Source organism: Aplidium turbinatum, chromosome 6 (genome assembly GCF_918807975.1).
Source record: "Aplidium turbinatum chromosome 6, kaAplTurb1.1, whole genome shotgun sequence".
Classification (NCBI taxonomy): Eukaryota; Metazoa; Chordata; class Ascidiacea; order Aplousobranchia; family Polyclinidae; genus Aplidium; species Aplidium turbinatum.
The window spans coordinates 5068233-5094460 of record NC_137477.1 but is presented as its reverse complement, the minus strand read 5'-3'; the positions used below and the strand labels follow the sequence as shown (position 1 = coordinate 5094460).

Here is a 26228-nt window from a genome sequence, read left to right as displayed (position 1 = left end):
CCATTCCCCATTGGTGCATGGTTGAGCGGAAAAGCCCGACGTCCTGTCCTGGTATAGTGTTAGGCCGATTGGGCATGTGTCGGCGTCGGGGATGAACGAATAGAGTTTGGCGGCGCTTAACTTCCATTCAGAACTCCATTTATGGTCCGCCCAAGCAGCCGCAGAGACGTCTTGTTCTCAAACCTTTAGTTAGGCTACGTTACGATTCAATCGTTAGGCTACCGGTACGCATTTTTATGGCCGTTCAGTTTAGTTTGTTTTTAGTTCTGACCATCACAACGAAAAATCAGTTTAAAATATGGCACGGTCGTAAACACCTAAAAATTTTATGAATAAGTTATAGAATTTTAAAGAAAAAAAAACTCACTAGCCTTTTTTTTTCTTTCTAAATTTATAAAAAAAATTATTAAGGTGTTCGACCGTGCCATATTTTAAACTGATTTTTCGTTGTGATGGTCAGAACTAAAAACAAACTAAACTGTTTCTGTTTTTGTTTTATTTTTTTGCTATTTGTTTTTTGGGTTTTGTGGCCGTGCTAACTACTGATATAGCCTACTACATAATTTTTCATTCAGGCACGTTTTAAACCTTTCAAGGTTTTGCCACCTTTTCCCGTTCGTTAACGTGCTGGTAGGTTTATATCGATTTTTGTAGTTAGTATCTTTTTCGTCCCGGACGCAGTAATGACGAAAAATAAAATGATTGATTGATTGAACGGCCACAAAAATGCGTAGCCTAACGATTGAATCGTAAAGTAGCCTAACTAAAGGTTTGAGAACAAGACGTCTCTGCGGCTGCTTGGGCGGACCATAAATGGAGTTCTGAATGGAAGTCAAGCGCCACCAAACTCTATTCGTTCATCCCCGACGCCGACACACGCCCAATCGGCCTAACACTATACCAGGACAGGACGTCGGGCTTTTCCACTCAACCATGCACCAATGGGGAATGGCCTCTTCCTCCTTCTGTGAATGTGGTGCCGAGGAACAGACCGCAGACCACATCATCAATGACTGTTCCATCTTCAAGCCACCTAACGGAGTGGAAGGTCTGTGTGTCATGGATGACGAAACCAAAGACTGGCTGCTCTCTAGCCTTCCAGTGTAGTCCGGGAACATCGTGAATCTGGGGTGGTAAAAGGATAGACCCTCGGCCCCAGAGGCTCACACGACGACGACGTCATATTTTAAACTGATTGTCCTGCTTTATAATAATAATCGTGTTTTTATTTGCGCCCATTGCGATAACATACAGTAGCCTACACTGCGATCACAGATGCGATACAACAGACAACAGGAAGCAGCGAAGTGACATTTAGTCTTCGAGTCAGCTGTTCCCCTTATTTTGGCTTGCCATTAAGTGTCGTTACCGAGACACAGCCGCGTTCTTTCGAACGCCGCGCAGACGTTCTCGACTATCTGGTATCATGCACGGTATAACGTCCGCGTTTTGTCGCTTCTACCTTTTTCTCGATCTCTGCTATGTTTGTCATATACTGTTTTTTCGTTGTGATGTTCAGAATTAAAAACAAACTAAACGGCCACAAAAATGCGCAGCCTAACGATTGAGTCACTTCAGGTGAGAATTTAGCTTAACCCTTTGAAGGTTGGGGGGGGGGGCTGTCAATTCAACTTTTTTGTATCAACAGTTGTATCTCTAAAACCACTGAGGCTGCGAATACGAGATTTCTTGACTTTTCCTAACTTTTATTCACCTCTATTGAGCTGAAATTTTGAGAGAATAAAGGTTATAAATTGAGAGATATAGGGCATTTCTCAGCACATCCTCTGAAATATTTCATATTCTATTGTTCAAAATTTTCCCACCAGCTGGATGAAAGCAATTAATTTGGCCCATGTCTCGTTAATCAAATGATTTAAATTGAGATTATGTAAAAAAAATTTAATCACAACATTGCAATGCATATTTTTCATTACTCTATCAAAAAATACCAAGTAATTCAAACGTCATAAGTCACATCAACATTTCAACGTATATAAGCAGTTCTAAAATTTACATAGTTTTAATTTTCGGATATGCTCTGCGTGAATAGTTTTATAAAGTGAATCCCAAATTTTGAAACCGTACCTTAAAAAATAACAGAGATATCACTCCTAAAGCATAAGAAGAATCGACAGCCCCCCCAAACTGAACAAGACTCCAGGAGCCCAACCGCCTAAGGGTTAAAAAAAAGCACACCTCTTGGAAGTATCGAACTCATATCCTTGTAAGAATCAGACGCAAACCGCATGCGCCACTGAATCACTTGGTGAAAACAATTGAATTTAGTTATATATCCAGCTTTTTTCAGCAACAGCGCGCATGCGCACTAAAAGCGACGTAAAGACTAGAAAAAAGGCATGGAACGTCTGTATTTACGGCGCCGTAAACGCAGCCACTTCCTTTTTAAAACAACCTTTTCTACAGTACCGGTACTAGCTTACGAGTGCAACCTAGTTCGTACCCTAAAAAGATCGATAAAAAAAAGTAAAAAAGCCGAAGTCGCTGATCGCAGTTTAATAGCACAAAGCCGAACTCGCTGATCGGAGTTTCCGCAAACAAACTCGAGGGTTAGGGTTAGCGAAAAAATATTTGCAGAAACTGCGATCAGCGAGGGTTAGGGCATAGATTACTCTATGGTTAGAGTAAGAGTTACCGGAAACTATGGTTGGCGGAAACTGCGAAAAAATGTTTGCGGAAACTGCGATCAGCAAGGGTTAGAGCATAGATTACTCTATGGTTGGAGTTAGGGTAAAGGTTAGCGGAAACTGCGGAAAAATGTTTGCGGAAACTGCGATCAGAGACTTTGTGCTAACTTTCTCTCGATCTTTTCAGGGGAAAAATTTTAAAACGTTTGCAGAAACTGCGATCAGCGACCTTACGCTTTTTTTAATTTTTTCTCTCGATTTTTTCAGGGTACGAACTAGGTTGCATCCCTAGCTTACTATGGACTGTACAATTGGTAGAAATTTCACACCTGTTTCTTAAGAATAAATTTAGAAGATCTTCTCGTCCCGTTTAAGTGTTTTTAATGGTGCAACCTAATTTGTACCTTGAACAATCCATACCCTCAAAAGATCGAGAGAAAAAAGCACAAAGCCGAAGTCACTAATCAGAGTTTCCACAAACATTTTAAAGTTAGGGTTAAGGGAACGTTCAAATATTACGTAACGCTTTTTTCAATCCCCCCCTCCTCCATGTAACGTTTTTTCACTACAAATTCAGCACTAAAAACTACCATTCCGTACTCAAAAGCGTTACATAACGTTTTGCTTAAACCCCCTCCCCCCCCCGATGTGACGCTAACGTAACGCTTTGCATAAACCCCCTCGAAGGCGTTACGTAATATTTGAACGTTCCCTAAGTGGAAACTCTGATCCATGTGCTATTTTGGCTTTTTTTTCTCGATTTTTTCAGGATAGTTGAGTCAATTTATTTTGTTTTAACAAGTTTTTTTGGTACGAATTAGGTTGCATATATTTTTATCTAGAGCTACCAAAACTGCAAATCTAGTGAAGTGCAAAAATGCTTTGTTGTAACAAAAACTTATGCCAATTATATCTTTACCAAGTCATGAATACTATAATACCGGTAGGCCTACTAAAAAAAGTAGGCTATGGTATGCAAATCAATGCTAAAATTAAATACGTACAGGTGCCATTCACTAAATAATTTAACAGCCTGTTTTAAGCTGATTGGGATCATCAGAAGGCTCTTACATTCTTAACTTAAACCAACGCAATTGAAACTAGACTGCTTAGAAAAACATATTGTAAGTTACCATCACAAATATGCCTTACTCATTTTCTTTCTTGAAACCAGGATTCAGTTCAAGCAATGCCTGGATGGAAGCTTAGCAACTTAATCTCACAAAAGAAAGCACCAGTTGTCTAATTCGCAAGCAATTTACCAAGTTTCCTGTTTTGCAGCTGAAGACAAAGTCGCCTGACAAGCTGAATTGCCACATACGAGCTCGTGTTCTTTTTTGGACAAAAGTGGCTGCGCCATATTGGCAAGTGCTTGCACACACGTGCTTGATTAATCTATTGCCACGCGTCCTTTTCTCCGATTAGTCATGCGTGACGGTGCGCTTTTGTCAGACAAATAAATTGAAGCGTGACGAGAGTTTACCAAGTATATTTAAGAAAGTAGATCAATGCAAAGGACATTTACGTCGGAAGAGGTGATCCTCTGAAATTTGGCACTACAATAAAGTTACTGTATATCGCTTCAGTACACATTAACGCATAAGTCAAGTTAATTTATTTGATTTCGTGATGTTCTGATCATGACAAAAACAAAACATGGATTCATGGTCTTGGAAACCCAATGTGAGAGAAATACTTTATTTGCCAATCACACTCTATAATAATACACAATTCCAAACATACAGACACGCTTGATTATGCTCAGTGTTGAACAATTCAGTTGTTGTTTTTATTTTTGTATGTAACCTTTTCTTGATTACTTCCTTTTCATTTTAAATTTCTTCAAAGGTGTCACGACCGTGCCAATTATCTTTCAACTTAATAACGTATTTCGGTCTAAAGCACGTTTTAACGTTCGCGTTTTGTCACTTATACCTTTTTCTAGACCTGTTATGTTGACATGTATTGTATTCGCTGTGATGGTCAGAAATAAAAACAACTGAACTAATTAGCCAAAAGCAGCAAAAGGGCATTACAACCGTGCCACATTTTAAACTGACCGTCCAGTTTCGGTGTTAAGCACCAGGTTGTAATGTTCGCGTTTTGTCGCTTCTACTTTTTTTAAACCACTGCTATGTTTGGCATATATTGATTTTCGTTATGATGGTCAGAAATAAAAACAAACTGAACTGAGTCCGCTGCTATGTAAAAATGCTGAATCAAAAGCTTTTAATTCTTTTTCCAGGTCTAAGAAAATTTTTGTAAGCTTACTTTATTTTCCTATCGTAGGCTACAAGTCTACCGAAATTATGACCTAATGAATTTCCTCTTACATTTTGCGGATAGTGGTGGTCGGCTATTCATTTTTTTCATTGCACAGCACAGTAGCGTAACCAGAAATTTTGAATGGGGGGGTTTTGACAACCCAGCAGCGGGGGGTCTGGAGGGCCTCCCCCAGAAAATTTTGAAAAATTACTTTAAATTTGGTGCATTCTGAAAGCATTTTCAACAAAAATGTGGTTACGAATATTCCTGTAAAATGGTGGTGTCCGGTGGCATAGCAAAAGGATAAGATCATGTTTTCTTCGGCATTTTTCAGAAATAAAGCTAAGTCTCTGTTTTCTTGTTGCTAATTCCTGGCTGAGATGTTTGGTATTGGCAAAACTTGCTCTTTTAATGCAATTTTGTTTAAAATAAGGCAATTTTTTTTATCTTATAAGGCAATTTTTAGTTCTCTAGCACGAACCTTTGTTTGTTTGTTTAACTTTATCCTGCATTGCGGGAAAGCGGACTTGAGCGCTATGCATCGGTGTACGCCTTCCGACGTACACCTGACCCACGCTGCAGCCGACGGCAATGTTTGTTTCCGGTTGTCTACTCTGCTTATGACTTAAATTTGGTACTACCCATTACTCGAAATCGACCACTGGGTGGCTGGCTGGAGTCGAACATGCAGGCTCTCGACTGCGAGCCCAACGCGCTAACCACTCGGCCACTGCTGCCGATTAACCTTCTTTCACTTTGTACGCCTACGCTGTAATGACATCATAACAATGTTTACGCGTTACGAAATTTGATCAGAAGAATGAGTTCTTGTGTGATTGGAGTCGGTTGTAAAGTAAGGTAGTGATTTTAAAACCTGTTGTAGTTGTTGTTGATTAAGTTGCAATCGCAATCAGAGTGTATCTATCCCGAAGTCGACAAAGAAATTATCGCTGTTTAGAGTGCCATTGGATTACCTGCTGGAAATGCTGAATCTTTCGTTAATTCTTTAAGGATTTCTATCTACAATGTCAAAAGTAAAACTATTCGATCATTCAGTTGACGTTTGATAATTCATTAAACTATTCATCAATCTTTCAAAGTCTCCTTACGTGTAAGAAATAGTGGGAATCGTGACAATGCGTTATGAAAAAAGCCTAAAATTCGCTCAGAGACTTGCTGCAAACACACAAACAAATTGTGTCGAATGCACGCTCTAATAGACGTACCTGAAAGCTAACAGCAGTAGAAGGAATTTCGTGCGTTTTTAAGAAAAATTTTCACTTTATTTCATTCACTGGAAGTAGGCCAGCTTATACGTAGCATTTTTCTTGAGTTGACCTTGGCGTTTTTGATGAAAATATTGGGTCACTTTGTATTTGTAGTTTTGTATTACCCGGAACCAGGGCCTCCAAGAGCACTGCCGAGCCCCGGTGCAGATGTTGCTGCCGGGCCCCCCAGCGCGACATGTCGCGTGATATCTCACCAATCACAAGCAAAATTTGCGGTGCGCATTCTTACAAAGGATAAATTAGGTTAAAGTATTAACACTCCATTATTTCACAAACAATGCACTATTGTAAATATACCTTTAAATTCACAGATACACACTAGTAATACACAAAGATAAAATGCTGTAAAATGCTAAAACACTACATAGTGTAAATATAACCTCAATAACGTTGTCAGATATGGAATTCTGCCCTAATTCGAGGAAAAGTTTATAGCTGTTGAAAACAAAAACTTGTATGTTGGAAAATTTTTTTAGTCCTGGGCAAAGATCAAAACCATAACCTTTCCTAACTTTAATCCTAACTCTGGCAACACCTGATTGTAACCATGGCAACAAGTGGGTAAAATCAGCCATTTCGAAGATAAAAAATTGCAATACTATCCGACATGGCTGACATAGCATTGCATATGTGTGCTATTGTGCATACAGCTTTACATTAACATACAATACCATTTCTGACCTTGAAATCTGCAGAGACTAGGGGAGCAAACTTAGGATGAATGCATTGCTGTTGTTCATGACATTAAGAAATACCAACTTCAAAATATAAAAAACAATATTTTATGCAAAATCGACCTTAACACGCAAATTTAAACATTTTATCGGCCCCCCTAAACTCAAAAAATTGAAAATTCTGTAATTTTAAAAAAGGGCATAGCCTAGGCTACCCATACGGGGGCCCCATTCGACATACGGAACTAATATAAAAACAATATTTTATGCAAAATCGTTGAAATCAATATTTTTATCGTGTGAATTTAGACATTTTGTCGGGCCCCCTTGAACTCACCGGGCCCCCCTCTTGTGGGCCCTGCCGGTAACTATACTTTTGTATTTGAACCCAGTGCGCCTTCATTCACATCTTGGTTTTGTGATAGACAGTTATAAATTGGTTAGAAAAATTGCATAGACGGAAGTCAATGTTTAAATTGCGCTTTCTCCTGGATTAATTTCAGCATTGCCTGATTATATCTTTGCTTTTACAAAATGACATCAACCGATTTCTCGACAAGTGAGTGCAGTAAAATTGGCAGCCACAGATACCAGTTTTTCGTTGTCAATTGAATAGCTGCATAACCGTGACATCGTGTTAAGTTCACGTGCATTTCTTTTGAAAATAAGATGACCATTTAGTGTAAGCAAAAAAAAAGATAATTCTTAGATAAGAATCAGTAATTTCTTTGATAAGAATTTAGTGAATAACGTAATTTAGCAAAGACGTTTAGAAAAAACTAAGTAGGGGCAGAGCTGAGGTTTCCAGCGACAGGGGACAGTAACTCTTTAGCGCCATCTGATGACAATGTCCCCCTCTGAGATACTGCACGTGGAGACAAATGTCCCCTTAAGTCCTTCATGGCTAAGCTCTAGATGGCATGCATAGTTTTTTAGAACTGTTTGTCAATATTTTGTTTAAATGACATAATCTTTGTGTTAACAAAATGTTGATGGTGCTTAAGAACTGTTTTCAAAACCTTACTTCCAAATACCAACCTTTTCGTTTGGCTAGTGATGGAGGTATCCATTCGCCGTAGCTTGACACCTAAACGTTATAACAATGCAAGTTTTAATATTGCGCTGTGTCCATCGCAAGTTCATTGCTCTTAGCGCACCCACACAATCCAACATTACCACCAACCTATCTTCTTGAACTAATCTTCCACGTAAGTTGTCTACTGGAAAGGTCGGGTCAAACCGAAGACTTTAAAAACTGTACTGAACAGTACCGATTGTGTTCTTTCTTGCATAACGCAGTGAGAATAAGTCTGGTAGTAATGTGATGACATCGTAAACCTGGCACTAAATTAAAAATGAGCCCTGTCGCTAAAAGACCTTAGCTGTTGTGAAACGACAATAACTGAAATCATATTATTATCATTTTTGAAGAGCTTAAGCCAATACAAGACATAACAAGACTTGGTCCGGCGAATCCTTGTTGGAAAAGCCGACACCTTTGACACAAAGTTAACCTTCATCAGATGATAGAGACATCAAAATTTATGGTGAATTGCAATACAAAAGTCTGACCCTCTTGCTCTGTTGGTTACCTGATAATCGAGTTCGTTCATCCATTCATTGTAAACATCGAGGTCGTGCAGCCAGCCAGTGTGTACGTGATGCACATGTTGGTTGTTTCGATGGCTGTCGTATATCTCATTGACAGTGCATTCTGACGCTATGATGTGAAGACAATTTTAAAATATAAAGCCAAGCTAAAAATGAACGAGACTGCTGTACTACCCCGGGTGTCTGTGAATGTTTTTCTGTAAAATGCAGGTAAAAAGATAATTTATTCCAATGTTTCGTTTCAACTTAACGAATCGATAAATGCAGATATCTTTGTGATGACTTTACAAAACACATACGCCCGCTCATGCTCGTCGTTGAACCGACGTATCTTTGAGAGGCGACGATCTTACCGCTCGGTTTTGCAGATTTATCTATCGATTGGGGGAATTTGTATTCTCGGACTGAGAAAGCTTCTTCGAGAGCTTCATCCTGGCAGTTTTGCACACTTGAACCACTGTCTCAGGCCGAGTCAACGAAATTTACAGAAGGAAGTTTTCGATTGTTGAAGTGTTGTGTCTATGGATTCATTTACTAGGTGCCGCTAAACGGAGAACAGTCCTAAAAGTGCGGAGCTCAAGCGCACACTCCGAGAGCTGAACCAGCGCCACTTGATCTTGCACTTTCTTTGTGCACAAAGGCAAAAAAGTGTGGCTGTCGCTGATGTAGGCTACTATGTTAGCACTCGTAATGCTTTTTGCACTATTCTGCCACAACCACATCTTCACACCACACAAAAGGAATTTGTTCTGGTTATTCTCCTACCTGAAACCCATGAGTCATATGAGTCTGGATATTTCCAAAAGTGAATGAGACATTTATTGTCCTGTCGTTTGATTGGTGTGAACCATTGGCGTGGTTCTGTGGTAGGTTCAGGATGAACTATGTGTGTCGCGACAGAGAGGTCAGAGGTCACAGTGCCTTGGTGGTTTCGTACAATATCAGAAAGTTTCACTAAAAGTTTTGTGTCAACTTCTGCAAAAATGAAACAACTTTTTCAAAGAAAATGCCATGTGACATGAAACTTAAAAAAGTTACACGTGTATTATGGTATTCATTCGATAAAAAATATATATAAAGCCTACGGCCCCGGGCTGTAAATTCATGTGCCCGATATTGAGCCAAGTGACCAAAGATTTGATTACGTGCTTCCACGAGGTGGAGTATTTCTGCTGCCATTTACATGGCTTCAGATCAACATGACAGATTCTTCGACAACTGTATGGTCTTACAATAACGTAAAATTTGTAAATCATAAAAACTAATTTTAAATAGCCTAGTCAAATTTCAACACAAAACAGACTTACCTTCTTTAAAACACACAGTGGGACGGCTTAACAAACCAGTTTGAATTAAAACTTTTTCAAGCATCATTAAGATTTCAACATTTTGATCAAGACGTGAAGGGCTTAAAAAATCAAATCTCCGCAGTCCTTGTTCATGCTTATACTTCAACAGAGCTCCAAGAACATGGCAAAGTCCGCCTCCTAATGCAAAAATCATACATATTTTTGGGGCAAAATAAATGAGGAAAAAAATGTGTATACGGCACAAGCACAAGAGTCAGACTTCAAGAGACCCCTGTCAACTGATGCAATCTGCAAAAGCTTTTTTTCAATACATTTCATTCCTTTGCTGGTATTCTACGATTTTAGTGCTTTTTTATAATTATAATCAAAGAAATGTTTTGCATTAAACCCTAAGAAAATTACATACAGAAAAAGACCATAGAATTTGGAAACATTGGTATGAGGCCTGAAATTATATTGGTTGAAACCAAACATTTTTTTTAACCCTAAGTTTAGTTGTGATTTTGTTAAACACCGATCAAAACTGACCACAATGTTTTGATAGAAACAAAGGGAATTTTTATTTTGTATGAAATGCACCAAAAAAAAGAAGTAAAACTTATCATTAAAAGAAGAATGAAGTGAACGAATTTTTGAGTAAATAAAAATTTTCTGAAAATATCAAATGTCTGAAAATATTTCATTTTTCAACTTTTTAAATCAACATTTTTATGGAATCTGGAATCACTAAGTTTACCTATGTCAATAGTATGTACCTACCTACCTATGTAAATTCTTCACAATATGTATATAGAATTGTCTAAATATAAATTTTCTTTTACAAGTTACTTTCACTTACCTGATTTAAAATCATTGAAGAATTTCATGGGTAATTTTGTAAGAACAGATGACTTCATATTTTTACCAAATGCATCTTCTTGAAATTGAAGTAATTGGAAAGATAAATTTGAAAGATATTTGTTAGAAGGCTGTTCCCCCTGAAATGTAAACAATTTTTTTTAGGATTAATGCAGAGACAAAATAAAGCAAAGCATCAACCAGAAAAACTACTTCATTCAAGAAAAATAAAGACAACTTTTACATGTCGTTTGAAAATGTAATATATCGCTCACCTAGAACCGAACTATGTTATGTCCATTTTTTCAAGTTTTGAGAAAAACAGAAAAATAGCTTTTGAATTGGGTTTTTGTAAATTATCTCCCGCTATATATGCAATATTTTATACCAGTGTGACTAGTAATATCTTGCTGGTTGTTGGGGATCATTTATGATACTTTTTAACCACTAGGGTGAGCAATATAGTGTTTTTTTTAAGTATCGGACGAACTTAACATTGTTTGGTTTTGAAATTTCTAACTGGTAATTTTATAAAATAACGGACATAGCATATTTATAAAATCGATTGAAGTATTGTAACCACTGTTTTTACATTGAAACAATTTTAGATGGAGCTATAAATTGAGATGGAAGCATCCAGGTAGCAGTTGTAAACTTTTTTACAGTGTAGAACCATGATATCCTGTTTTGGTACTACACAATCTTTTCACTTGTGTGATATTATGTTCAATTGTTTCTTTGCCATACTCTTACACATCTTCTGCAATAGTGCTATAAAACGTGCCAGGTCTTATTTGGACTTTTGGTACATGGCCTCCTCAAAAAACCTAGCTAGTAAATAGCTGAAAGGTTTATTGCTCAATGCTGCAATCACGTTTGTTAGATAGAACCATAACTGAGATTTCTGAATATCAAATTTACCTGCCTAATCACCAACTTTCATCAGACTTTGAAATAATCTTCAACAGCTCAACTAAATTAACATCTGGACATTAAAAAACATCCCAATCATAACACTGTAAGTTATTTAACAATACTGTGTTTACTAAATTAGTTGATCTGACAACCTTAATCATTGTCACAAACCAGTGATGCATTTATGAAACTAGAATTCAAGGAATGGTTAAATAAAATCTCTATGCTAATTTCTAACAGTGTCTACAGAACAAACAAACAACCTAATGAATTTACAAAGAAAGATAATAACTCTGCAACCTAAATATCAGCAAAATTGATACTTAGTATCTCAGAATTTTTAACAGTTCTTTTGAGTACTGTAGTCAAGATGAGTCCGGCTGAAACAAAAGCAAAACTAGCATTGGTGTTCACTGTTCAGCTACTTCTGGAATGTCTGCATAAAAGTGGTGGTGGTGTGGAAGAATGAGGTTTTTTTGCATAATTTCATCAAATCGGCTTTTTTATCCTTTTTTACTGCCAGCTGTGATTTGTAACATTTGGGTAGTTCCATAACTAACGGCAATGAAAATTCAGTTGCAAGTCGTCTGCTGCTCTGTTGACTTGATTTTATGAAGTCTATCTCACTGAAAGACGGCTCTGAATATTTGTACTTGAAGTATAGCTTGACTGGATTTACCTAGCAAAACTTTAATTGCATAATCTTGGTCTACAGTATTTTTCACTGTCAGAATCAGTGAGCAAGTCTTTTAGGCGCAGACAGTTAGGCGTTGGACCGTTGGTCAAATAGGCGGCAACACTGGCGTCAAGATATTTAGGTGCGGAGCACTGTGGCACCCGTTCATTTACATGCTATTCTTAGTAAAGTCTGCAGATTGTATCAGCTTGGCAGGTAGGGCAATGCTTTTCACACAAAATGTTATATTGAAAAAAAAAATATGTTGTATTGTTAATGCGCGTGCATTTACTTGTGGTTAGTCATGGCATCAGTGAGTGAAGCTGCTGTATCTGGCAATGCTTTAGTAAAAAATATACCGTGGGCTATATTCAAGCGGTGGTAGGCTTGAGTGAAGAATAACTTAGTTTTCCGTCAAAACTCCGACTAGGTTTTGCCAAACCTCAGCTGATACAATCTGCAGACTTTACTAGGAATAGCACCTAAATGAGTGGACGCCACAGTGCTGTGCACCTAAATATCCTGATGCCACAGTGTGCGCACCTATTTGACCGGCGTTTAACTGTCTGCGCCTAAAAGCCTTGGACCCCAGAATCAAAAGTTGAGCCTCGAATGATATGTGAGTATTGTGGTGAATCATTCACAAATTTTTTGAAGTTAACAACTTGGCTAAAATCAGTGATTGTCACTATGGTAGGATTGGTTTTAAATGACCCATAGCAACCAGCCTTACACAGCCTGTGTCATCCCTGAGTGACACAATGTCAAAAATGTGCTGAGAATTTACCATCAATACATCAACCAGAAGATCACCTTTTCACAACATGTATTATGTCCAGCATTTTCAATCAGTCAAAAGTAGCAACTAGTTTAAGTCCAACATACTATGTTATGTCCAGACACAGTTAATAGGTTGACATTATGTTAAGTCCAGGGAAGGACATAGCACAGTTCTGTTTGAAAATTTTGAAATTTCTGCAGGACTTAACATAGGCTAAAAGCTAAAATAATTGACATAAAAGAAATCTGAGCATGCCATCAGATAGAGCTATGTCCAGAACCCAAGAAAAGTTGAAAGTGATTTTTGCAAAAATTGGACATAACATAGTTCGGTTCTAGGTGAGCGATATATGTTATGAAAAAAAAAACATTTCAAAATCGAAAAAAAAGTTGAGTTTCAAAATAAATTATGCATAAAATTTTGTGCAAAAAGGACATTTTGCTTGGTTTTAAACATGATTTTATTTTGACTAAGGTAAGAATCAATGCATAGCAAATCCTCAATAAACAAAACAAAAAGCTGTGTGCTTCAAATTTCTAATTGCCTTTTGCAACACTGTACGATCCGATCAATCCAACTCTTTTAGCTAGTTTTTTTTCTGCCAATGTTAACTGATCTTACAATAAACGATGAAAAACTTTTTGACATCTAAGTTTAGTTTACTCAGGACTTTAAATTGCACAAATCAAAATTGCTTAAAATTAGGATAAGATTCCTTATAATAACTAGGGCCAGAAAAATCGTTAAAGTCTTTTTTTTTGGTGGTACAGAAAGCTGTAAAACTGATAACTGTGACACAACTGCATTTTAAAGAGCTCAGCTTAAAAAGTTACAAAGTCATAAAAGGTCATATTTGCTGCTTTAAGTCATAAAAAGTCATCTTTTCTGTTTTAAGTGATAAAATACGGTATATTATACAGTAACTTTCAGTTTTTTTTTTAAATGCAAAAACTGAACCCTAGTAACTTTGTAGATGCAGGCCTCGAAATTCCGGCGGTCATGGCGGACATGACCTCCGGAATGACCTCGAATGTCTGCCGAAGCCGACTCATTGGTCGGTCATAAATGACCGCCGCAAAATTCTTTACAAAAATAGAGCTAATGCAGCAAAAATATATTTTAAATTTGAATTGTTACAATTGTTTGTTTAACGCGAACAAATACGGAGCTGAAACAATAATAGTACAGGCAATTGCTTTAAAGATCACATCAGAGTGGCGTAGATAACGAGCTGATGGTAAAAGTAGCCATTTTTACATCATTTCAACGCCTTGCAATGTTGCCTTTAAATAAAGTTGTCTGAACTTTTCGGCAGGATATTATGTATTCTAATTTTAACAATGCGGATTATTGCGTTACATTGATCGTTTGTTAAAAAAAAATGTCACAGAGAAGCAAGTCTCAGCTGGGTTCCGCACGTGCTTAGGCGAATGTGGCGACCTTATTCACGCTGATACTGATAGAAATAGAATTTCTGCACATAAGGGAGGGTGTTAGACTAACACTATTGTGTTAGTTAGTTAACACTAACACTATTGAAGGCTAACACTATTGAGTCACTAATGCGCATTTGTCTGGACAGTCCTGACATGGAGATTTACGACCCCGCGTCGGCAGTAATCGCATGGCACAACGATTCTATAACGCGAAAACCACCGAATAAATGATCGGAGTTGCTTTTGTAATAAGGAAATTTGGATTGTTTCTTTTAATTGTGTTTATTGCGTCATTACACGACTGTCATTAACGCACTGATTTATTTGCAAGCAAAAAATATGTCCGGTTAAGATATCAAATGTCCGCTGAAAGGGCCAGTCCGGTAGGACATGCTTGACCGCCGGAAAAAAGTACAAATTTCGAGGCCTGAGATGTAGTTCATGCATTTCCTATATATACACATTGAAATTTAATAATTTGTGAATAAAGAAGGCAGTGAGAGTTCTCGTGCTGAAATTCACGAAGTATCAGAAGCAACATTGTTAGCCTATTATTTTCTGCCAATAAAATACTTGCTCCAATAATAACACAAATTTGTGAATGAGGGAGGCAGTGAGAGTTCTCGTGCTGAAATTCACAAAGTATTGGAAGCAACATTTTTCGGAATGGCCCGTTTCGGTGAGTCCGATTCGGTGAGTCCAATCCCTTAACGGGGGATTTTTACAATTATTTTTTTTAAATTATTGAGTACCGTAGCCTAATTATCATTGCCGTTTTAGGGTTAGGGGTTAGAGGTTAGGAACTCACCGAATCGTACTCACCGAATAGTAGCAGACCCACATTTTTAGCCTATTGTTTTCTGCCAATAAAATACTTGCTCCAATAATAACATAAAAATAACGTAGCTTTGATAACATAAACTACAATTAAAAAAATGACACAAACGACAGGTAAAAGCAGTGAAAAAATGCAGTCATCAAATGAGCTTTGAACTTGAATCACCAAGTTTGCCTCAAAATAAAGTACTTCAACTGTGTCAAACCAAGGTACCTTGAAGCTTTGCACAAACACTTTGCATACCAATGCTAGATAAGTTCACACATAAAAAAAGATAAAGTATATATGATGTTTTTAAACCAGCTTTTGTATATTGTGAAAAAACTGCAGTTAAGAGGGGTCCACGTCTATTAGGCGCAGACAGTTAGGCGCTGGTCAAATAGGCGCACACACTGTGGCGTCAGGATATTTAGGTGCACAGCACTGTGGCGCCCGTTCATTTAGGTGCTATTCCTAGTAAAGTCTGCAGATTGTGTCAGCTCAGCTTTGGCAAAACCTAGTACCGTAGGGGTTTTAATAGAAAACTAAGTTACTTTTCACTCAAGCCTACCACCGCTTGAATATAGCCTACGGTATACTTTTTACTGATGTTTAGTGTAGTTATTATTTGACTTATATAACTAAAAGTGAACTCAGTCATGTTCGGAAACTTGAATAATTTATTGATAAAGCTTTCGCCAACGCAAACCTGGACTAACAACAAATAAATGCCCAATTCGCCCATTAAAAAATCAATATATTTTTTTGTTCAATATAAGATTTTGTGTGAAAAGCATTGCCAGTTTAAGCAGCTTCACTCACCGAAGCCATGACATATTTTTCTGTTCAATACAACATTTTGTGTGAAAAGCATTGCCGGATAAAGCAGCTTCACTCACTGAAGCCATGACTAACAACAAATAAACAGAAGCTCTAACAAATAAATGCACGCGCATTAACAAAACAACATATTTTTCTGTTCAATATAACATTTTGTGAAAAGCATTGCCCTACCTGCCAAGCTTATACAATCTGCAGACTTTACTACGAATAGCACATAAGTGAACGGGCGCCACAATGCTCTGCACCTAAATATCCAGACGCCACAGTCTGCGCGCCTATTTGACCGGCGCCTAACTGTCTGCGCCTAAAAGACTTGCTCCCGTTAAGAGGGCAAGCTTTATGCTGAAGTAATGAGGGGACCATATGTATAGCCATTGCATATGGTACCGTAAGTTTTACCATACCTGTGGATACTTCTTTGTATTTCTGTTTAACCATAGCCGAACTGTGTCATACATTTCAATAGTTGTAGTTGATTCATAATATTTTGCACAAGGAGCCCCATTCTTTTTACATAACATTGAAGACATGGTGGCATAAAAAAAATAAACTAAAACAATCTAAACAATAACTACACATCACTTTTAAAGGCCAAAAATGTACTAAGCTACAGGTTTTATTATTAACCTAGGCTTTGCATAAACTAATAAATCCATCTAGCATCAAGAACAAGCCTATAATAAAAACAGAGAGAGACTGTTCACCAGGCATTTGGTAATAAAAGTAATTTGCGTTCTTCTGGTCACTATTTACTAGGTTACCTCCTGATGTTAAAGATGATAACTAGCTTTTGTATTTCCGACGTTTTGTCAGTCAGCACGACTGTGTCAGTCAGCACGACAGCACGACTGTGTTCGACAGTCAGCACAGTGTTAACCTGTTTTAGCCACCTTGATAAAGTCAGTCGTGCTGACGAAACGTCGGAAATACAAATACTAGTTATCATCTTTAACATCAGGAGGTAACCTAGTAAATAGTCACCAGAAGAACGCAAATTACTTTTATTAACAAGCCTATAACTTACTTTTCAGCAAGACTTACTTTGAGATATGTAGCCTAAAATATAAAACAACAAAACTTAATTACTGATATTTTACAAATTAAATTTTAGGCAGTGGCTATTTGACCGGCGCCGGTCTTTGAATCTGAAACACTATTTGACCGTCACTCATTACGTCATTGTCCAGTCACTTTTTTTCTTTTTCTCTTTCAAAGCAAAAGATGAGAAGCGCGCATATAAGTTCTGAATCCAACCATTTTATTCAACTCGTTATGTGGCGCGTGTGGTACGTCGCCGCTTCCTATTCTAGAGGGACTGAGTTACCCAGAAGCGTTCTTTTTTTTAAACTAAATTTTGACCCAAAGTGCATTTTGTTGAGAGCAAAAATGTATTGCTTCGTTCGGCAAACACGGTCACATCAATCAATCATTTTATTTTTCGTCATTAACGCGTCCGGGACGAAAAAGATACTAACTACAAAAATCGATACATATAGACCTCCCAGCACGTTAATGAACGGGAAGACGTGGCAAAACCTTGAAAAGTTTAAAACGTGCCTGAATTGAAAAATTATGTAGGCTACCGTATATACCGTATCAGTAGTTAGCACGGCCACAATCGGAAAATTACCCAGAGAAATTCTCAAATTCCAGCAAATTAAAAAAACTTTAACTTTATTACTCACATTTGAAAAGACATAAAAAATAATTAAAAACTGACTAAAAAATGCACTTCGTGTCAAAATTTAGTTAAAAAAAATAAATAAAAAAAAATAACGCTTCCGGGTAGTATCGAACTCAGTCCCTCTAGAGTCGGAGGCGGCGACGTATCGCATGCGCCACGTTACGAGTTGAGTGAGATGGTTGGATTTAGAACTTATATGCGCTTCTCGTCTTTTGCTTTGAAAGAGAAAAAGAAAAAAGTGACTGTATAGTGACGTCATGACCGGTCAAATAGTGTTTCAGATTCAAAGACCGGCGCCGGTCAAATAGCCACTGCCTAAATTTTAAATTCTATAATTGGTTTATGCTACTATAGGTAAAATATGACAACTGTGCCATCACTGAATTGGAAGCAAAGGAACAAAAGAATTGATGGAAATTTGATTAAATCTTTAACCTCGGATTGACAAAGCTTTTTTGAGAGCTTAATCCTGGCAGTTTCGCATACTTGTAGAGACTTCGAAGTTGAACCACTGACACAGGCTGCCTGGTCACCGAGATAGACAAAGTGAAGTTTCCCATTACTGAAGTGTTGTTACCAGGGAATTCATTCCATCCATTAGATGCCGCTGAATAAAGAGCAGTCCTTAGTATGAGTTGCTCAAGTGCACACACTGAGAGTCGAACCAGCGCTGCTTGATCTTGAAGCTTCTTCATACACGAATTCACAGGCTAATCAACTAAGTGATCTTATAATGGTACTCCGATACCAACATCAAATAAATCAAAGTTTTTTAAACTGAAATACACTGCTCAATTTTTTAAAAATTGTACCTAAAGTTTTGAATAGTAAGTGTGAACTTTGTAAAGACAATGCTATTTTTTGCAACTCACAAACTTCTGGTAACTTTTGTCTAAGTCTATTGAATGTTTAAAATCAATAACATCAAAATGAAAGCTTTATTCTCGAGCTCCCAGTCCCATGTTGGGTTACTAGACCTAAAATTTTAGCAGCAGAAATTTAAAATTTGTGGTCTGCATACGGTACTCAATAATTGTAAAGAAATTCAGCACGAGGTAATTCCCCTGTTTCAGCTTCTAGAGTTGCCGAGTAAATTTTCTATCATGTTTGAATTTTAAAGTATTTATCTTCTTTTTTTTTTTCAGATCCGATAGAACAGCCATAAAAGTTGTCCGTTTATTTTTATTTGCTTTTGTCGCAGCATAATAACGCGCTTTTTTTTAATAATAACGCGCTTTTTTTTCAATTTTAACTTCAACTTTTTTGTTGTATTCCGACAAAAAAAATTAATTGAATTGAATGTTTTTGGCGCAGCACTTTGCCTCGTTGGGAATGTGGAATTTACAAGGTGTTGCGACCGTGCCATTTTTTAAACTGATTGTTCTGCTTTGCTCTTGCAGTGCCGGTCTTAGGGTATTACGGGCCCTGTGCGGAATATGATTTGCGGGACTCAATGACAATGATCCAATTCAGTAGCGTAGCTAGGTATTTTGAACGGGGAGAGGGTTTTTTGAGGGCCGGCAGGGCGGCAGCAGTGGAGCAGCCAGAAGAAAATGTGGGGGGGGCAAATATTTGATGAATTGAAGAGAATGACAAGGTGTTTGATTTAAGACATCGCCACCTGATGTGCAGTGGTGTATCTTGGTGGGTTAAGCAAGGAAAGCAATAAAAGTGGTGGGGGGTTAGAGCAGGGCCGGATTAAGGGTTTATGGGGCCCTGGGCTGAGTTGAAAGTGGGGGCCCTTATCAAGTGAAATTTTTCGCTAAAAAGGTTTATCGATCAATGACGCTAAAAGCATTTCACAGAAGCAGGTGGCTCCGCCTCCAAACCCTGAGTTGTGTGTAGGCTATTGTGTAGTTGGTAGGCTACTTTGCTTTTGCTGCGATTGGGATCGAAAAAAGCGATTAAAGAGGAACATTATTTTTAGACCAACAAAATTACATAATTCGTTTAATGCTGACTTTATTAGAGGGGCGCAAACTCTCAAACTTACCCGAGCGACGCCACTATTCTCTAGGTCAGGGTTTCCCAAACTTTTTGGGCGATGGACCCCTATTTGTCAAAGTGTTTTTTCGCGGACCCCAATCTTATGTCGCATCAATTTTCCGCCTAACCAGCGATAAATGTTAATACAAATAAAAATAAGTAACACTGAATCATGTTTATTAATCGAAATGACAACATCAATGGGATGGATGTGATTGCTTCTTACTGCACAACTTGTCAATTCTTGGAGCAATTTGTGACAAGCAAACTCGCAATTCAGAGTCTACGATAAGTCTGGACCGGTATTTTGTCTTCATATTTGTAAGAGCTGAAAATGCTGTCTCACACATGTAGGTAGTGGCAAAAGGTAATAACATTTGGGTAGCCTTTTGTGAGAGCAGTGGATATTCGTTCTCAACACTTAACCAGAAAGATGCAAGAGGTTTTTGATTGAAAGTAATCATTAAAGTTCGGTCAGATGACAATTCAGCCAATTCTTCTTCTTTGCGTCCTGACAGATCAGTTTTTGCAACAACAAAAGGGTTTAAAATCCAGTCAAAATTCTCATATGTCTCTTTTAAAAAGTACTTCGTAAAATGTACAGAAAGCAATTCCAAATGTTGTTGAATGTCAGAGAAAATCAAATCTGTATTTATTAAAGGTTTGTTGGCAATGTAGTCACACAGAACAGGAAACATATCCACAACATTTTCATTTATTCTCGTTTTCCATATGTTGAGTTTCTTTGTGAATGCTGTTATTTTGTTTTGACTGAGTAAAATGTTCGCATCTCTTCCCTGAAGTGACAAGTTCAGTTGATTAAGAAGGTTAAAAATATCTGCCAGATATGCAAGTTTCCCAAGCCAAATTTCATCGGCTACTAGTGAAGCTAAGTCCGCATTGTGCGCTCGCAAGAAAATTAAAACCTCATCTCGCAGTTCAAACAGGCCTTCTACAATCTTTCCTCGCGACAGCCATCTAACTTCCGTATGGAGCAAAAGGCTTGAATGTTCTGAGCCTAGTTCATCGCAAAGTTTCGAAAACATTCGGGACTGCAGTGGGCGAGCTTTGATAGAGTTGATAACTTTGACACATAAAGATAAGACTTCAGACAAAGATTTTCCTAAATGTTTCGCAACAAGCGCTTCGCGATGAATCATGCAGTGCGTTCGTATAATGTTCGGTACTTTTTCCCTGATACGAGCTACAGCCCCGGAGTGCTTGCCGGTCATTGAAGCTGCACCATCGGTACATATAGCCACACATCGTTCCCACGACAGTTCTGATTGTGAAAAGAAATCACAAAGTACGTTGAAAACGTCTAAACCGGTTGTTCTGCATTGCATTTGATGACAAAACATGAAATCTTCTATCATTTCGTCTCCCCATGAATATCTAACATAAACCAAGAGATGTGCTTGGCTGGCAATGTCCGTACTTTCATCCAATTGGATTGCAAAATTAGTTTGACTCAGTCTTTCAAGCAGCTGTGCTTTTATGTCATTCGAAAGTTCATCGATTCTTCTTGAAATCGTGTTGTTCGACAATGGAATTTCTTTAAGCTTGGCTGCACATTTGCCGTCCAAAACTACTTCACACATGTCAATTGCTGCTGGAAGAATTAAATTTTCCGCAATTGTGTGAGCTTTCTTGGCTCGAGCCACCCTTAGCGCCACCAAATAAGATGCTTTCATTAATTTTTCATTCGACACCAAAGATTGTGTAAAAGTTTCTTTTTGCTTTAAATATTCTTTCTTCTTTCTGTTAAAAAAAGCCTGTGGCTTTCCAGCTAGCTCAGGATGTTGAGCCATCAAATGCCGCTTTAACTTGGCTGGTTTCATACATTCATTCGACAATGTTTTGTAGCATATTAAACACTGAGGCTTAGTAACATCTGAAGGACATTCAATAAACCCGAGCTTAAGATACTCCTCATCGTATGTTCGAACTTTTGTCTCTTCGTCTTCCGGGATGAAACATCCTGAGATTGCTGGGCTTCACATTCCGAATCATTCGACTTATCCTTTCGCTTCAAAAATTTATCCATAAGATTTGAACCATAACACTAAAATTTAAAAACAGAAAAAAAATATCCGTGTCAGTCAGGATATTAGAAAAATTGCAGAGGTGGCACTGCAGCTGACTACCGGTACATGTTTGACAAATTTATTTCTGCACAAACTTTTGCAACAGGCTATCGCTTAGCCTCAATTGTTGTAGGCCTACTGACTTTGTAGACTACCGGAGAAAAAGCTGCGCAGAAACGTATTTGTAAAAAATGTTGTCAGCTGCATTGCCACCTTTGCCATTCTACTAAAAGTTAACACAAATGAATTATCTGATAACTTCGATTCGTTACTATTCTATCGTCCTTTCGCTACTGCTACTCTTATACCTAAACACCGCCCCTTCGCATTGAGTTATTTCTATGTTTTTATCTATTATTTTTTTATTATTTTGAATTATTAAGCTAGGCCTAAGGCCAATTCGAACAAAAATTGAAACTTCAGAACTTCATAACCTTACCACCTATGGGGTTATCTATTTTAATGCTCGGACTGCATAGACCTACAGGTAGCTAACCGAAAAACAGTTTAGCCTTGTAGCTATATAGCAAACATTCCCGACTGCTATACACCGTACGTTTAATTGTTGCATCATAGACGCCGAATGCAATTTTTAAGGTAGAGCAATTACCAAGACGTAGGCCTACTAATTCATTTCAAATATTTAAGATTGACACGGCCTAACATTCATTAAATAATTCGTTTTAGTTACAAATCACGGCGGCATTCATCTGCGACAATGGAAGTACGGTACCGTACAATGTCAAGCCTGTTTTCGCCATTTTGTCATATCGTCAGGGACCCCCTGTGCAGTCTTTGCGGACCCCCAGGGGTCCGCGGACCCCACTTTGGGAAACCCTGCTCTAGGTACGCCACTGTTCTCTAGTTGTCTTTTTGAAAGCAAAACCAATCATTTTAGAGCACATCAACAAACGTATCCGTTTGTGAGATAGGCTATCACTGTTCAAAGTGAACTCGATCCTTTCTCAACAATTTTTAGAGGCAACACTTTCAATACAAATTGCTTGTGGGCGATTATTGATATACTGTACGATAACATATCCGTTATGTGCAATACTGTAGGCTACTGTTCAAAACAAACAATTTTGCCCCAAGTAAATTGTGAGGAAAAACCTGGCTAATTTTCAACAGTATTTCTTCGGAAGAGATTCGTTTTCTGGTTGAAAAGCAAATTTAGCAATGACAATAAACTTTTAATGCTTGGTGTGAATGATGTCGAATACTTAAACACAAAACTGTTGAGATATAGAGCGTTCAAAGTAGGCTAAGCTTAATCGTTTCACAAAAAAACTAAACGTTTGTTTTTGGCCGCAACTTTATGTATGAGCTGTAAATTGTTTGTCAGCTTCACACGATAGAAACAGAATCATATTCATAGGAGTAGCCATTAGGCCATAAATCAAAAATGAAACTGCAAACTGGTAGGCGGTACCGGTAGGCCTACGTAGTTATATCGTTTACTGCCCTAGAAAATTGTTCATATCAACTCAAAATGAATGCTGTCTTGCTTTTCTCGTGGCAAAATCGCTGATCAATTCTTCAAAATTCAATGAATCCAAAATATCGTGTTCAATGCTTAGAAGCGAAAGATTCGAAACTCGCTCTTGCCGCGAAGAATTTCGAACTTCGTTTTTGATTCTCTTTAATTTTGAAAAAGATCTTTCTCCACTGCAGTTGGAGATCATCACACACAAATACATTCGCAGAGCAAAGAAGACATTGGGAATGGTTTCAACCATGGTTTCAACGCACCTTTTTTCGCTTGGAAGTAACAACATGTTGAGGTCAACACTGTCATTTTCCACTTTGTGTTTATCAGGATTTTCTGAGGCTTCTTTTCCACCATCAGCAGTTTTCACTTTGAAAAATTCTGCAAAATGAACTGTTTCAGTTGGAAAATTGGCTTCGAAATCCATGGGATATTCCTTCATCAATGCAACAGTAGCTTGATCAATCTCGTTAGGGCTAAGATCCGTCAGTTTTGAAATGAAACCAAACTTACTTTCGACGTCACGGTATGCTTTCAAACGCTTATCCAATTCTGCAGATAGTTTGTCAATTGTGGCAAGATACACTTTAACTCTAAATTTATCTCTTGGAAAAAAATTGTTGGCTCTGTAGAGGGCCCATCAAAATGCCTATAACGTTGGATTTAAATTCATTTTGAAGAACATGCATAGGTGTTGGATCCACATTTCTTCTTACCCTTTTTTTCATACGTTTCAAAGTTGGATCTTTCGCTTTTGACAAAGCTCATGAGACTTTGTAACAACTGTAGTACCGTAGCCTACTGCATTATTCAAACACAATCCACTTTTTTTGAAGGGACAGGTTTGTTTTTGAAATCTTTCCAAAATTGCACGCCACATTTCAAGCAAAATAACTGTCTCCAGTTGTTTCAACTTTTTTACAAATCGTTTGACTTTGCTCTTTCGAGAGTGAGCATCATCAGAGGCCAATTCTTCAAGCGCTAAAATAGTCTCACTGTATCCTTTGTTTAATGCACAAACTGCATCATATCTAGCTGACCATCTTGTATCAGATAATGTCTTTAAAACAGGCAAACCATCTACGAATTTTCGATGGACTTGCCAACGGTGAGTAAACGAGACGAGCCTTGAATAAAGGCTTTGCAACGATTCAAAAAGCGCAGCGGCAGAACGGCATGTTTCTGCAGCACATTTACCGATTAAATTAAGTGAATATGCTGTGCAAGGCACATAATGAGCTACCCTACATTTCTCGCGCAGAAGAGCTTGAAGACCATTAGCCTATACTTGCCACTCATATTGGCAGCATTATCATAACTTTGACCGCGGCAGTCTTCAATGTTGGTATTAAGCTTTTCCAAAAACTCCAAACAATTTTGGCTATTATTGCTCCTGTATGAGAGTGCATTGGTACAAATTTTAAAAATCGCCCTACCCAACTACCTAGCCTAGCTTATCAACATACCCAACCGACGCGTGGCGAAATAAAAAAACAGCGCAAGCCGTGTTTCCAATATTGAAATGTTTTTTCAAAAAAACTCCGTACCATTTCCGGATATGAAAGAAGCAAATAAATATGTTTTTTGTTAAAAAAAAATGAATAACTGGGGTAGGGCAGGGGTGCTCTAGCACAGTGGCGTAGCCAGAAAAAAATTTGGGGGGGGGGCCAAATATTTAATGAATTGAAGAGAACAGCAAAGTGTTTGATTTAAGACATCGCCACCTGATGTGCAATGGCGTATCCTGGTGGGTTAAGCAAGGGAAGCAATAAAGCTGGCGGGGAGTTAGAGCGTGCCGAAGGCACGCGTATTCTAGGGGGGTCCGGGGGCATGCTTCCCCGGAAAATTTTTGCAAATTACACTCAAATAATGGATTATAGCGCTTTCTGGAAACACTTTCAGGGTAATATTTGTATGAAATTTATAGGCAGATAAACAGCTAGATTATTAACTTATTAAAGGTAGCTGTTACACACGAACGGGCAAAAACTGCGGCTAAAATTAGAGAACACAAAAAACTCAGCTAGCCTACACTAAAACCCAACAGAGTAAGCGATTCTGAAATTGCTTCCACAGATTAGTTAAAAGAAGCGTAAATCGCGTAAACTTTGCACGATTTACGATTTGCAAAATTTATTGGTGTCTTTCTGTGCATCTAAAACAAGTCCTGGGGGGTGTTAATAGCCAGATATCATGGAAATTGATATAAATCTATACAAATTATATTATATTTTCAACAAATGGTTCAACTTCGGAATCCAAACTTTGAAAATTTGGGGGGGGGGGGGGCCATGGCCCCTTTCGCCCCCTCCTGGCTACGCTTATGCTCTAGCACCGCAGCACATATAGGCGAGCCGCCCCTGCTTGTTTGAGATACGAATTAAAGCAGCAATCTCCAGCTATGCAACTAAACAACTTAATGGATTTTCTTCTTTGAGGTGGGGGCCCCCAAAAGTGGGGGCCCTGGGCTTCAGCCCAGTCAGCAACCCCCTTAATCCGGCACAGGGTTAGAGCGTGCCGAAGGCACGTGTATTCTAGGGGGGTCCGGGGCATGCTCCCCAGGATTTTTTTTACAAAATTACACTCAAATAATGGATTATAGCGCTTTCTGGAAACACTTTGATATTTGTATGAAATTTATTAGCAGATAAACAGCTATTAACTTAAAGGTAGCTCTTATACACACGAACGGGCAAAAACTGCGGCTAAAATTAGAGAACACCATAAACTCAGCTACACAAAAACCAAAGGTGGGCAGTAACTAGTTACAAAAGTAACTAATTACTGTAACTAGTTACTTTTTGAGTAACTGTAACGGTAACTTCGTTACTATTTTCTAAAAGTAACGAAACACGGTAACTAGTTCCTATTTTAGCACTT

The 26228-nt window shown here is 38.1% G+C and overlaps 1 protein-coding gene across 1 annotated transcript in view; it reads right to left on the bottom strand.

Annotated features, from left to right (window-relative positions):
- Nucleotides 1-16653, bottom strand: part of LOC145772786 (SWI/SNF complex subunit SMARCC2-like) — a 30082-nt gene extending 13429 nt beyond the window's left edge. The window contains exons 1-6 of the mRNA XM_082584661.1: nt 16507-16653; nt 10636-10774; nt 9795-9974; nt 9253-9462; nt 8469-8596; nt 7915-7963 (exon numbers count right to left, since the gene is read on the bottom strand). Of these exons, the coding sequence (XP_082440787.1) occupies nt 7915-7963; nt 8469-8596; nt 9253-9462; nt 9795-9974; nt 10636-10774; nt 16507-16632 (832 nt within the window). The 5' untranslated portion in view covers nt 16633-16653. The remainder of the gene's footprint in view (nt 1-7914; nt 7964-8468; nt 8597-9252; nt 9463-9794; nt 9975-10635; nt 10775-16506) is intronic.
- Between the last annotated feature and the right edge of the window lie 9575 nt (nt 16654-26228).